The sequence below is a fragment of the Somniosus microcephalus genome, chromosome 19 (assembly GCF_052327205.1).
Source record: "Somniosus microcephalus isolate GS21.2 chromosome 19, FLI_Smic_1.0, whole genome shotgun sequence".
NCBI classification, from domain to species: domain Eukaryota; kingdom Metazoa; phylum Chordata; class Chondrichthyes; order Squaliformes; family Somniosidae; genus Somniosus; species Somniosus microcephalus.
The window spans coordinates 5,101,337-5,115,334 of NC_141005.1; the positions used below are offsets into that span (position 1 = coordinate 5,101,337).

Consider the following 13,998-nt stretch of genomic DNA (forward strand, 5'->3'; position numbering starts at 1 on the left):
CCTTCGGTAATAAGAAAACACATTTCCTATTAACAATCTGAAATTCTCCTCTGTTACCATTTTATTTTAACATTGAATCATCTGCAATTTAACCTTCAAATACGATTTTAAAAGTAATTGAAATTCTCACAATAGAAACATGGTGGAAAGACGATGAAGAAATAATAGAAAGAAAGACTTGCATTTCTATAGTGCCTGTCATGACCTTGGGACCTCCCAAAGCGCTTTACAGCCATTGAAGTACTTTTGAAGTGTAGTCGCTGTTGTAATGTAGGATTATAATGTATAATATTTACATATTAGGTTATGAGACATGAAAATGCAAGTGTTCTGGAACTGGATGGGAAGGAAGTTTCTGTATTCAGTCCTTCAAAACCACGTGAAAAGTGGCTTCGTAAGAGGACACATGTTAAAATAAGGGTATGAAAATATCTTTAATATCCTACGGTGTGTGTAATGTGTGATCTGTTTTCATTATTTCTTTAAGTTAACTGAACAGTTGACACGGAAAATAAATTTCCCTTTTGCACATTTGTTTCACACAGAATGTTACAGCAAATCACCGAGTGAGCGATGTTATTGTTACTGAAGATGGTCCTCAGACACTGACCGGGAGATTTATGTACGGCCCCCTGGACATGGTCACACTGACTGGAGAAAAGGTGAATATTGGGCTTGGCATTATTGCTGCAGTTTCTGATGCACATTCCTTGCTGTATTGGGGACTCGCTTTGGGAAAGACCAGTACAACACCAGCTTGTCTGATGAGAGAAACTTTTGTTGGGAAAAACTTTTTTACGCAGGGGATTGTTTGTACAAGAAATGCTCTACCAGAAACTGCGGTGGGAGCAGAATCCGTAAAAGGTTGTAATACAGTAAACTCTTGTTTAAACGGCACTTAATCATCCGGAATTCTTTAATAACCGGCAAAATAGATAACCGGTAATCTTGCCGAATCCATTCGTTTTTCCGAGTTTCCCGCGGTGGCCGAGTAAGTCCGTGGTTTTAATTTTTTTGTGTTAAAAATTGCCCACCTCTCTGTTATCCGGAATTTTTCATCAACCGGCACCATCCCGGTCCTGTAGGTGCTGGATACGAAAGAGCTTACTGTAGAGAAGTAGATAAGGTACAGGGAAAGGGCAGGGGAATGGGAGAAGGTGGTTGGCTCTTTCAGGGAGCCAGCACCAAGGCAATGGGCTGAATGGCCTGATTCTGTGTTGTAATATTATACAATTCCCTTCCTTGACCAGATAGCAGTACCATCAGATGCAAGTGCAGTAAATAATCAATAATGAAGCTCTGTCGTGAGTTAGAGAGGAATCATACTGTCGAGAATATTGCCTTTCTTATACACAAACATTGCTAGCACTGACACTTTGCTTTAAAATGCCAGGAAATTTTACACTGTGGCCGTGTGCCACATGTTGGTGTTGCATTGTGTGTCTCATAAGAACATAAGAAATAGGAGCAGGAGTCGGCCATTTAGCCCTTTGAGCCTGCTCCGCCATTCAATAAGATCATGGCTGATCTTCTACCTCATCTCCACTTTCCTGCACTATCCCCATATCCCTTGATTCCCTTAGTATTCAAAAATCTATCGATCTCTGTCTTTAATATACTCAACGACTGAGCCTCCACAGCCTTCTGGGGTAGAGAATCCCAAAGATTCAACACCCTCTGAGTGAAGAAATTTCTCATCTCAGTCCTAAATGGCTGACCCCTTATTCGGAGACTGTGACCCCTGGTTCTAGACTTCTCCAGCCAGGGGAAACATCCTCCCTGCATCTACCCTGTCAAGCCCTGTAAGAATTTTGTATGTTTCAATGAGATCACCTCTCATTCTTCTAAACTCTAGAGAATATAGGCCTAGTCTACTCAATCTCTCCTCATAGGACAATCCTCCCATCCCAGGAACCAGTCTGGTGAACCTTCGTTGCACTCCCTCTGTGGCAAGTATATCCTTCCTTGGGTAAGGAGACCAAAACTGTACACAATACTCCAGGTGTGGTCTCACCAGGGCCCTATATAATTGCAGTAAGACGTCTTTACTCTTATACTCAAATCCTCTTGTAATAAAGGCCAACATACCATTTGCTTTCTTAATTGCTTGCTGTACCTGCATGTTAACTTTCAGTGATTCGTGTACAAGGACACCCAGGTTCCTCTGAACACCAAGGGCTAAAAATTGAGTAGCGCCGCTAACTTCGCCGGGGGAGCGCCCCAGAAAAATTAGCGCCACCACACTGGAACTTGAGTGGTTGCGCCCCAAGGGGGAAACAGGGCGCTACTGGAAGCGCCCTGCATCCCTCTTGGGGCGCTGCGAGTCAATATTGTGGCGTTATGTGCCGCAGCGCCACACGCTGCGGCACGTCGCGCCGCGGTATTGCAGGCCTTCTTGAAGTGCCGGGCTCTTGGAGTGCAGCCAGCACTCCGCGGGGGGGGGGGCGTTTCAGGAGGTCTGGGACAGGAGCGCAGGCAGGTGCTGGCAGGCGGCCAGCAACAAAAATGGCCGCCCCGCACCTCGCCTTTAAATTGCGCCTCCCCAGCCGCAGGTATGTCCCCCTGGCCCTGTCGGACATAGTGTCCAGTGGTAAGTCAGGGGGCGCTCCCGAAGATCGTGGCCGGGGTGCGAGCGGGGTGCTGCACACGCCAGTGACGTCAGCGCCGCAGGACGCTACCAGTTAGCGCCACCACTAACCTCCCACTGAATTTTGCAGGAGGCGTGGGCAGTGCCGCGCCCAGGCACCAGTTGGTTTGCGTCCCGTTACCGCCCTCTTAAGGCGCTAACGGGAGGCACAACCAACTGAATTTTCCCCCCCAACATTTCCCAATCTCTCACCATTTAAAAAATACTCTGCTTTTCTATTTTTCCTACCAAAGTGGATAACTTCACATTTCTCCACATTCTATTCCATTTGCCTATTATTATTTTCTAAGTGTCATGCTACCATGTCCTTAATAATAGATTCTAGCATTTTCCCTACTACTGATGTCAGGCTAACTGGTCTGTAGTTTCCCGTTTTCTCTCTTTCCCCCCCCTTAAATAATGGGGTTCCATTTGCTACCTTCCAGTCCGCGGGAACCGTTCTAGAATCTATGGAATTTTGGAAGATGGCAACCAATGCATCCACTATCTCAATAGCCACCTCTTTCAAAACCCTAGGATGTAGGCCATCAGGTCCAGGGGATTTATCGGCTTTCTCCAGTACTATTTTTTTACTAATACTAATTGCTTTCAGTTCCTCATTCTCGCTAGACCCTTGGTTCGCCACTATTTCCGGGAGGTTTTTTGCGTCTTCTTCTGTGACGACAGATACAAAGTATTTGTTTAATTTCTCTGCCATTACCTTATACCCCATTATAATTTCTCTTGTCTCAGCCTGTAAGGGACCCACATTTACTTTCGCTAATCTTTTCCTTTTTACATACCTATAGAAGCTTTTGCAGTCTGTTTTTATGTCTCTCGTTAGTTTACTCTCATTCTATTTTCCCTTTCTTTATCAATTTCTTGGTCCTCCTTTGCTGAATTCTAAAATCCTCCCAATCTTCAGGCATACTACTCTTTTTGGCAGCATTATAAGCCTTTTCCTTTGATCTAATACTATCTTTAACTTCTCTCGTTAGCTACGGTTGAGCCACTTTTCCTGTGGGGTGTTGCATTTTCCACATGTTGGTGTTGCATTGTGTGTCTCGGTCAGTGCCCTGGTAGGTATGGTTCAGATATCCAATTCCTTTGTGTAGCACGGCAGCAGTGTGAGTGCTGTCAGCTGCACGTCGAGAGTTTCCAGAAAGTGGTTCTGACCCATGAATGTGCAAGAGATTCTGTGACGTCAAGTGTGAAACATTTCCTCCTAATCGTGAATTGCTTGAGCTGGAGGTGAGGTTGATGGCATGTTGCGTTCTTCCCTGGGGTTTGTTAGACTGGCTGTCGGATCCATAAATGGAACACTTTGCCTGGGTAGCTGCACTGGCTCTCCCAGACCAAAACAAAGAAAAGCTGAAGTGTGCCTGTGAGAGCTAACCCTGAGAACCTCGGGACTGAGGACGTCATTATTGGCAAATCTGCACTTCCTTTTCTGACACAGCAGCAATTCAGGGATTGGTGCAGGTGCCCCTATTGTTGCTGATGTACGTAAAAGACTTGGGGAAGGATTTTCATTGGGCCGTGGAGGCGGGATTGGAGGCATGTGGGGGTTAAAATCCCGAAATCAGGGGGTCCTGACCCCGTCCCGCCCCCAACCCGCCTCCATGCCAGTTTCAAAGGAAGTGGGTACCCGACCCGCAGTGGGACCCGCCTCCCCGAGGCGGGAAGGGGATTAGTGCCAATTAACTGCCTGTTAACAGGCAGTTTTTAGCCTAATCCCTATTTTTAATGCTGAAGTGTGGGATTCCCGACGGCTCCAAACCACGCCAAGTTAGAGGAGGCGGACCGTCAGGATGAAGGGCTTGGAGGGGTCGAGATGTCCGGTGTTCAGGTGAGTGATGGGTGCATGAGTGCAAAGGTAAGTGTGTTTGGTGTGTGTAAAGTGTTTAAATAAGTTTTACATACCTTTACTTACCTTTACAGCCTTCCTTCCTTCAGGTCTCGGGAGTCCCTCATCTCACCGGCACAGAAAGCAGAATGGCTGCGAGCTGTCAAAAATTGCAGCATTTAGCTTTCTGTTCCGGAGAGATCTCTAAATCATCCTGAGAGGAAAGAATTAACTTAGCGTACAGATTGTCAGTGTTTGACAGCTTCAAACAGCTGTGAAATGCTGATATTTCATCTGTCAAAAGGTCTTGACAGATGAAATACCAATCTGTGACGTCACCTGTTGCCGGGTGGCCCTTAATTGGCCTGCTGAGCCCGCTGGGCAGGCTCAACAAGGTCAATCAAGTCAAAATCACATGGGTTGTCCACAAGTCGATGGAGGCGGGACTACAACCCCGAAAGTTGTAGTCCCGACTCCTCAATGAAAATCCAGCCCTTGGATTCAGAAGCGTAAGTTGGTCAAAGTCACAGATTATACCAAATTGGGAGGGGTGGGGGGTGATGGTGCAGACAAGTTTGACTAAGCAGCCAAGGAGTTACAAAAGGACATGTACAATATTTGCAAGTGGGCAAAACTGCAACAGATGAAATTCAACAGAGATTAAATGGAAGGTCGTAGACACTGGAAATAAAATGGGTGCACATGTTGCACTAACTAGAGCAGAGGCAGAGAGAGATTTGGGAGTGATAGTAGACTAAACGTTAACTCTGTCCCGTCGTTGGCAATCATGAAAGCAAACAATACTGGGATGTATTGCTGGAGAAGCAGAGTCTAAGTCTGAGAACACCATAGTGAAGATGTACAGAGCTCTGAGCAGGTCAGATCTCGAATGTTCCATTCTGGTCATAGAGGCCCAAGGGAAACGCCGAGCCCTGGAACAGGGGCAGACAAGGATCATGAGGCTGATCCCGAGAGTCCAGGAACTGAGGGGTGAGGAAAGGTTAGACAGACGTGGACTCTTCACCCTTGTAAGGAGATACCTGTAAATGTGAGGGAGCGTATAAAAGATACTAAGTGACCGCAAATGGTTAAGCCCTGAGCATTATTTCATGGGTACAGACTGGTAAAATGAACATTCAGATTGTCCCTCACGTTGATTAATACCGGGAATGGAGGCAAAAAAAACTCAACTCATTCAAGCAACAGTTGGATGGTTTATTTTGGAGTGGGGTGGGGGTGGCGGGGGTGGTGAGATATGGAAGAATGAGCAAAGTAGGCTGAAGACCTCTCTCATCTGTAGCTGTCCTTGTGATGCAGAGGTCATTGCTCTTCCACCCCGCACCATCCTCTGTATTCCTCCATTAGCGAGGATAACATCTGTCAATGTGGCCCAGGGTCAAACCCAAGACTAAACCGCCGCTCCATCATCAGGCAAAAAGATTTTTAAAATATCCAAGGAGTTGGATGCTCATTTTTGCTAACCTCGGCTAACTTGCCCTTTTCTGTGTGTTACCTGGAAGAATCCGAGTGGCCCAATCACCCGCTCAATGGCCTTCCACCAAAGAGGAGGCCAAAAGAATTGGTTCTTTGGGTTGTAAAATTTGTTGGGCAGGATCTTACAGATTCGAATGTTCAGTTATTGGTTCTCCGTTGCATCCTGTCATTCCCACGCGGTGCACCAATCTCTCCTGTTCTGTTGAAGATAGCCAATTTACTGTTGTGAGATGTGGGAGCCGGTGGACCCCATTGAGGCTCACGGTGATTACATCTGCGACAAGTGTTTGCTGCTAGAGGAACTCCGGCTCCGTATTGAGGTGCTTGAGACCGAGCTTCAGACACTGCGACACATCAGGGAGGGGCAGAAGTTCCTGGACACACTGTTTCAGGAGGTAGTCACACCTATGAAATTAATTAATTCAGATGTAGTCCGTGGTCAGGGACAGGACAGTGTGACTATGAGTGAGGCAGGTACAGGGATCCAGGAGGTAGTGTTGAAGGAGCCGCAGCCCTTGCTCTTGTCAAACAGTTTCGAGATTCTTTCTCCCTGTGAGGGTGGGAGCGGGGACTGCAGGGAGGATGAGCAACCTGGCCACAGCACCATGGAACAGGGGGCCATTCAAGTGGGGGGAGTAAAAAGAAATGTTGTAGTGGTAGGGGATAGTATCATTAGGGGGATAGATAGGGTTCTCTGCAGTCGAGAGCGGGAGTCCCGAAGGCTGTGTTGTCTGCCCGGTGCCAGGGTTAAGGACATCTCTTCTGGGCTGGAAAGAAACTGGGAGGGGGAGGATCCAGTTGTCGTGGTCCATGTTGGTACAAACGATGTAGATAGGACAAGGAAGAAGGTTCTGTTAAAGGAGTATGAACAGCTAGGGGTCAAATTAAAAAACAGAACCTCAAGGGTCATAATCCCATTACCTGATCCACGAGCGAATTTGGCTAGGATAAATAAAATTAGAGAGTTAAATGCTTGGCTCCAAGACTGGTGTGGGAAAAATGGGTTTTGCTTCTTGGGACACTGGCACCAGTACTGGGGCAGGAGGGAGCTGTTCCGTTGGGACGGACTTCACTTGGCCAGTGCTGGGACTAGAATCCTGGCGAATCATATAACTAGGGCTGTAGAGAGGGCTTTAAACTAATTAGTGGGGGGGAGGTTTCTAGAGAGCAAATAATAAAAATGACTACGGAGAAGGTCATAGACTTAGGTAGCAGTGGGGGAATTAAAAAACAGAGTGTGTCAGGAAGGGACAGAAGGTATGGAGTAAAAGGTAAAGTAGTAAAAGGGGAAAAAGCAGGAACGAATTGTCACAAAACATATTTGAAAGTTCTTTATCTGAATGCACGTAGCATTCGTAACAAAATGGACGAGTTAACGGCACAAATAACTACATATGGGTATGATCTTGTGGCCATTACAGAAACATGGCTGCAGGGTGACCATGACTGGGAATTAAATATACCATGTTACTTAACAATCAGGAAGGACAGGCAGGAAGGAAGGGGAGGTGGGGTGGCTATGTTAATAAAGGAAGGAATCACTGTAATACAGAGAAATGATATTGGGTCAAAAGATCAGGATAGTGAAACAGTTTGGGTGGAGATATGGAATAATAAGGGGAAAAAAACACTAGTAGGCGTAGTCTATAGGCCTCCGAACAGTTGCAACTCTGTTGGACGGAGTATTAATCAGGAAATAGTTGAGGCTTGTAATGAGGGAACAGCTATAATTAGGGGGGATTTTAACTATCATATTAACTGGACAAATCAAATTGGGCAGGGCAGCCTTGAGGATGAGTTCATTGAGTGTATTAGGGATGGGTTTCTTGAGCAGTGTGTAACTGAACTGACCAGGGGGCAAGCAACCTTAGATTTGGTCCTGTGTAATGAGACAGGATTAATTAAAAATGTCCTAGTAAAGGATCCCCTTGAAATGAGTGACCATAACATGGTTGAATTCCATATTCAATTAGAGGGTGAGAAGGTTGGATCTCAAACAAGCGTGCTGAGCTTGAATAAAGGAAACTATGAAGGTATGAGAACGGAATTGATTAGAGTGGACTGGGAAAATAGATTAAAGGGTAAGACGGTACATGATCAGTGGTGTACATTTAAGGAGTTATTTTATAACTTCCAAAAAAAAAATTCCACTGAGGAAAAAAGGGTGTAAAAGAAAAGATAGCCAACCGTGGTTCGAATCCAGCCTCGGGCGACTGTCTGTGTGGAGTTTGCGCATTCTCCCCGTGTTTGCGTGGGTTTCCTCCGGATGCTCCGGTTTCCTCCCACAGTCCAAAGATGTGCGGGTTAGGTTGATTGGCTATGATAAAATTGACCCTTAGTGTTAGGGGGATTAAATACGTGGGGTTACGGGGATAGGGGTGGGATATGTGTTGGGGTTACGGGGATCGGGTGGGATATATGTCGGTGCAGGCTCGATGGGCCGAAATGGCCTCTATCTGCACTGTGGGGTTTCTGTGATTCTGTGGCTAAGTAAAGTAATTAAGGATAGTATCCGACTAAAAACAAGGGCATATAAGGTAGCCAAATCTAGTGGGAGGATAGAAGATTGGGAAGTCTTTAAAAGACAGCAAAAAATAACTCAAAGATTGATTAAGAAAGGGAAGATAGATTATGAAAGTAAATTAGCAAAAAATATAAAAACAGATAGCAAAAGTTTCTATAGTTATATAAAAAGAAAAAGGGTGGCTAAAGTAAATGTTGGTCCCTTAGAGGATGAGACCGGGAAATTAATGGTGGGAAACATGGAGATGGCAAAAACGCTGAACAATTATTTTGTATCAGTCTTTACGGTAGAGGACACTAAGAATATCCCAACACTGGACAAACAGGGGGCTCTAGGGGGGGGAGGAGCTAAATATGATTAAAATCACTAAGGAAGTGGTACTTGGTAAAATAATGGGACTCAAGGCGGATAAATCCCCTGGACCTGATGGTTTACATCCTAGGGTCTTGAGGGAAGTGGTAGGGATTGTGGATGCATTGGTAATTTTCCAAAACTCCCTGGACTCAGCAAAGGTTCCGGCAGATTGGAAAATATAATGTATGTACCTTTAAGGGGGGAACTACTTTCTACAGCTCATGTATACTGTAGTATCGGCAGTGACCACACCTGTATATAACGCTGAGTAGTAATCTGTTGTTTCAGTTGCAGTTTGAACCACGTTGAGTAAACACCTGTTGTACCGTTCTCTGCAGTCCTTTTCTTATTATTACACGGACGTAACAGTGGCGACGAGCAAGTTCGAACCTACCTGCAACTCTGCATCATCTCCCAGGGATTCGCTCCTGGAGAACAGTGGAAGAAGGTCGAGTCCAGAAGCACGGGCGTCGACCACGGGCAACCGCCCAGTCATCCAGTGGAGATTTGAGCATCGCAGGGGAGGCTGTCGAGAGCCAGGCTTGGCTTTCCAGTCATGGTGGTCCAGCGAAACGGGCTGGCAACAGGTACTGCGCAGACCCTTCCCGGACAGCGATGGGCTAGAGCCCGACCGAGCGGCACAGAAAAAGGTCGAGCAGCGTCGACGGGGGAGAGAGAGAGGGCAGAGCGCACAGGGCGCAGCCGGTGTTCAGGACCGAGCGGCGTCAACGGGGGCGAGAGAGAGCAGAGCGCAGCCGGTGGTCAAGGGCCGAGCAGCGTCAACGGGGGAGAGAGGCGCGCAGGAAAACGCGAGGCGCTGCCATTGCCACGAGGACCGCAGAGAGCGGCGTTGGCAGCAGTGCAGGAGCAGCGCACGAAACCCACAGGGCGTCGCCATTTGCCACGAGGACCGCCAAGAGCGGCGTTGGCAGCAGCGTGGGAGACGCCATTTTAAGCCGCAGCGGGGAAGAAAGGAAAGCGCGGGAGACGCCATTTTAAGCCAGTCTAACCACACCCAAAAATGCCGAAGAGTGGCAGTATCACAGCGTTCGACAATGAAGTCGAAGATTGGACGACATATGTCGAACGCATAGAAGTATACTGCAAGGCGAATGAAGTGCCAGATGACAAGAAAGCGCTGGTATTGTTGAATTCAATGGGTGCAAAAACGTATGGCTTACTACGAAACCTAGTAACCCCAGAGAAGCCAGTAGAAAAGGATTTTGAAAACATAGTGTCAATCCTACAGGACCACTTAAACCCCACACCGCTGCTGATAGCAGAAAGATTTAAGTTTCACAAAAGGAACCAGCATAAAGATGAAAGTAATGCTGAGTATTTAACGGAACTGCACAAGCTATCGAAACACTGCCAGTTTGGAACGGGACTAGCAGATACTTCAAGGGACAAGTTTGCGTGTGGGCTTCAAAGTGAAGGAACCCAGAAACGGCTTCTATCAGAAAAGGATCTTACGCTGGACAAGGCTTTCAGCATTGCAGTATCACACGAAGCAGCAGCACGGGGCGCTGCAGAGATACAACGGAGACCGCAAGAATATGGCACAAAAGTGAAGGTGAAGGTGACGGAGAGTAGTTCAGACGAACAGAAGAGTGATACAGACTCCGGAAGCAAGGAGCTGGGTTGTCTGAAGCTACATAATGTGATCAAAACGGAGGATCCCCAAACTATCTGGGTCACGCTCAAGATAGCAGGAGTCCAAGTGAAAATGGAATTGGACACAGGATCAGTCATAAACCGAAGGGACTACAAGCGGCTATTCTCACATATACCCTTGAGAGATACAAAGATTGTCTTGAAGACGTACACGGGGCAAAAAGTCTACCCCAAAGGAAAAATAAGGGTGAACGTTATATATAACGGCAAGGAAACACCAAAAATTGACCTATATGTATTGCTAGATGGAGGACCACCACTACTAGGACGTGAATGGATCCGGAAGATACAACTAGATTGGCATTCCATACAAGCACTGACTGTAGATGCCAAAAAGGATGACGACATCACACCTGGATGACTGTCAAAAATACTAACTGACGCACAAGAAGTGTTCCAGGAGGGACTCGGAACACTAAAAGGCATAACAGCGACATACAAAATAGAGGAAAATGCAAGCCCAAAGTTTTTTAAGACCTTATGCGATCCGCCCAGCCGTCGAAGCAGAGCTGGAAGGTTTGGAACGTTCAGGAGTACTGTCCAAAGTGGACTGGAGCGAGTGGGCTACACCCATCGTTCCTGTAATGAAGAGGTCGTTGAGTAATACGCCTGGGGAACCAAAGAAGGTTCGCATCTGTGGGGACTTTAAGGTGACAGTGAACCCAGTCCTTCACACGGTACAATATCCGCTTCCGCGGATTGAAGATATTTTTGCCTCGCTATCTGGAGGGAAACGCTTCACTAAGATTGATCTGGCCCAGGCGTACCTGCAAATGGAGGTAGAAGAAGCCTCGAAACAGTACCTCACGATCAACACTCATAAAGGTCTCTACCAATACAACCGGCTGGTGTTCGGGGTAGCATCAGTTCCGGCTATTTGGCAAAGGGCAATGGAACAAGTCCTGCAAGGGATTCCAGGGACCCAGTGTTATTAGGACGACATCCTGGTCACGGGCGAAAATGACAGTGATCACCTCGCCAACCTGGAGCAGGTGCTCACTAGATTGAAGGAATATGGGCTCTGAGCTAATCGCCACAAATGCGAGTTTTTCCAGAAGTATATCTCGTATTGTGGCCACGTTATTGATAAAGAGGGGTTACATAAGTCCCCTGAAAAGATTGAGGCAGTAGTCAAGGCTCCAGCACCAGAAAATGTGTCACAACTGAGGTCGTTCCTCGGGCTGGTGAACTACTACCAGAAGTTCTTGTCGAATTTGTCTACCGTACTACACCCACTGAACACCCTACTGCAAACGGGGGTACCATGGAAGTGGAGTGACGAATGTAAACGAGCTTTCCAGAAGAGCAAAGCATTGATCACATCAAAAGAGGTGTTGGCTCATTTCAACCCAGCGCTACCAATTCGGTTGGCGTGTGATGCATCACCCTATGGCATTGGAGCGGTGCTGTCGCACAAATTCCCGGACAGCTAGGAGAGGCCAGTAGCCTTTGCGTCTCGGTCACTAACCTCAGCCGAGCGTAACTACGCCCAGATTGACAGGGAGGCCCTCAGCCTAGTGTGGGGAGTGAAAAAGTTCAATCGCTATCTGCACGGGCAGAAGTTCACCTTGCTGACTGACCACCAACCACTTGTCTCCATCTTTAATCCAAAGAAGGGCGTTCGGTGATGACTGCGCAACGGCTACAAAGATGGTCCCTTTTTCTAGGGGCGCACCAATATGAAATCGAGTATAAGGGCACGAAACAGCATGGAAACGCTGATGGGCTATCACGCCTGCCACTGCCTACTGCGGAGGAAGCACCAGCGGTGGATCCTGTCGAAATATTTCATTCGACTATAATTGAATGCTTGCTAGTAACTAACGCGGATATGGAGGAGACCCGAAATGACCCGACACTGTCTCGGGTATATGATTTGACGGTGAAGGGATGGCCAGCACATGGCGACTCACTGTTGCCAGCATTCTCATCCAGAAGAGAACAGCTGTCAGTATGCCAGGGGACCTTGATGTGTGGATCCCGAGTGGTAATTCCACCCAAGTTAAGGGAGAGAGTGCTCAATGAGCTTCACGAAGGTCATCTGGGAGGGATGAAAATGAAAAGCCTTGCTAGGGCTTATGTGTGGTGGCCGGGGATCGATCAGCAAATCGAGGACCTGACAAAGAGCTGCTCAGGATGCCAGAAGGTCCAAAATGCACCACCACATGCCCCTCTACACCCATGGGAGTGGCCCTCATCTCCATGACAACGGGTGCATATTGATTTTGCTGGTCCATTCATGGACTCAATGTTTTTAATAGCTGTGGATGCGCACTCGAAATGGCCTGAGGTGATCAAAATGTCCTCCACCACCACGGAGAAAACTATTGCAGTCCTACGGACCATTTTTGCCAGGAACGGCTTGCCAGAGCAGATTTGCTCTGATAACGGACCACAGTTTGTGTCCGAAGAGTTTTGAAGATTTATGAAAAGGAATGGGGTAAGACATTACACATCCGCCCCGTATCATCCAGCCACAAATGGATTGGCTGAGAGGTTCGTACAAACCTTTAAAAAAGCAGTAAAGGCCATGTGCGATGACGACATTCCACTGCAGCATAAGGTGGACAATTTCCTGTTAGCCTACAGAAATGTGACACATGCAGTCACCAACCAGGCCCCGGCCATGATGTTCTTTAACCGAAGGTTGAGATCTCGTCTGGATTTGCTCAGACCAAATGTACGAAGAGATGTTGAGAGTAAGCAATTCCAGCACATCAATGAGAAGCCGACAAGGAGCTTCAATGTAGGGCAACCAGTCTTGGCCCGCGACTACCGAACCGAGAAATGGCAACCAGGAACGATATGCACATGGCAGGGGCCACTAATGTACACAGTGGACATTGGGGAGAGCATCGTGAGACGCCATGCTGACCAGATCCTAGAGTCACAGGAACGAGTCAACCCCATGCCTCGCCCATACGTACCTGGTGATGAACTCGCCGTACAGGTCGCATCTACCCCAGAAACAGTAGCATTGGAAGCTGATGAACCAACCGACGACAGGGGGCCAGAATCGCCTCCGCACCAAGAGCAAGACACTCGGGAAAGGCGCTATCCAGAAAGGATCAGGAAGCCTCCCCAAAGACTGAATTTATAAATAGACTATTTTCAGCTAATGTTGCATGTTAAAAGTGTTAATTGTAATTAGTTTGATATTTAATTGTTAAATGAGTGTTATGGTACTGTTAATCTAAAAGGGAGGAATTGTAATGTATGTACCTTTTTAAGGGGGGAACTACTTTCTACAGCTCATGTATACTGTAGTACCGGCAGTGACCACACCTGTATATAACGCTGAGTAGTAATCTGTTGTTTCAGTTGCAGTTTGAACCACGTTGAGTAAACACCTGTTGTACCATTCTCTGCAGTCCTTTTCTTATTATTACACGGACGTAACAGAAAACTGCTAATGTAACACCCTTATTTAAAAAGGGTAGTAGGCAGAAGGCTGGAAACTATAGACCTGTTAGCCTAACA

The 13,998-nt window shown here is 47.1% G+C and overlaps 1 protein-coding gene across 6 annotated transcripts in view; it reads left to right on the forward strand.

Moving 5' to 3' along the window:
• Positions 1-13,998, forward strand: part of pitpnm2 (phosphatidylinositol transfer protein, membrane-associated 2) — a 395,812-nt gene that overhangs the window by 356,694 nt on the left and 25,120 nt on the right. For 5 of the 6 annotated variants that reach the window (XM_086011868.1, XM_086011871.1, XM_086011872.1 and 2 more), the window contains 2 exons: positions 304-420; positions 546-662. In XM_086011868.1, coding sequence (XP_085867994.1) covers positions 304-420; positions 546-662 — 234 coding nt within the window. The remainder of the gene's footprint in view (positions 1-303; positions 421-545; positions 663-13,998) is intronic. The other variant, XM_086011869.1, reaches the window with a different exon arrangement.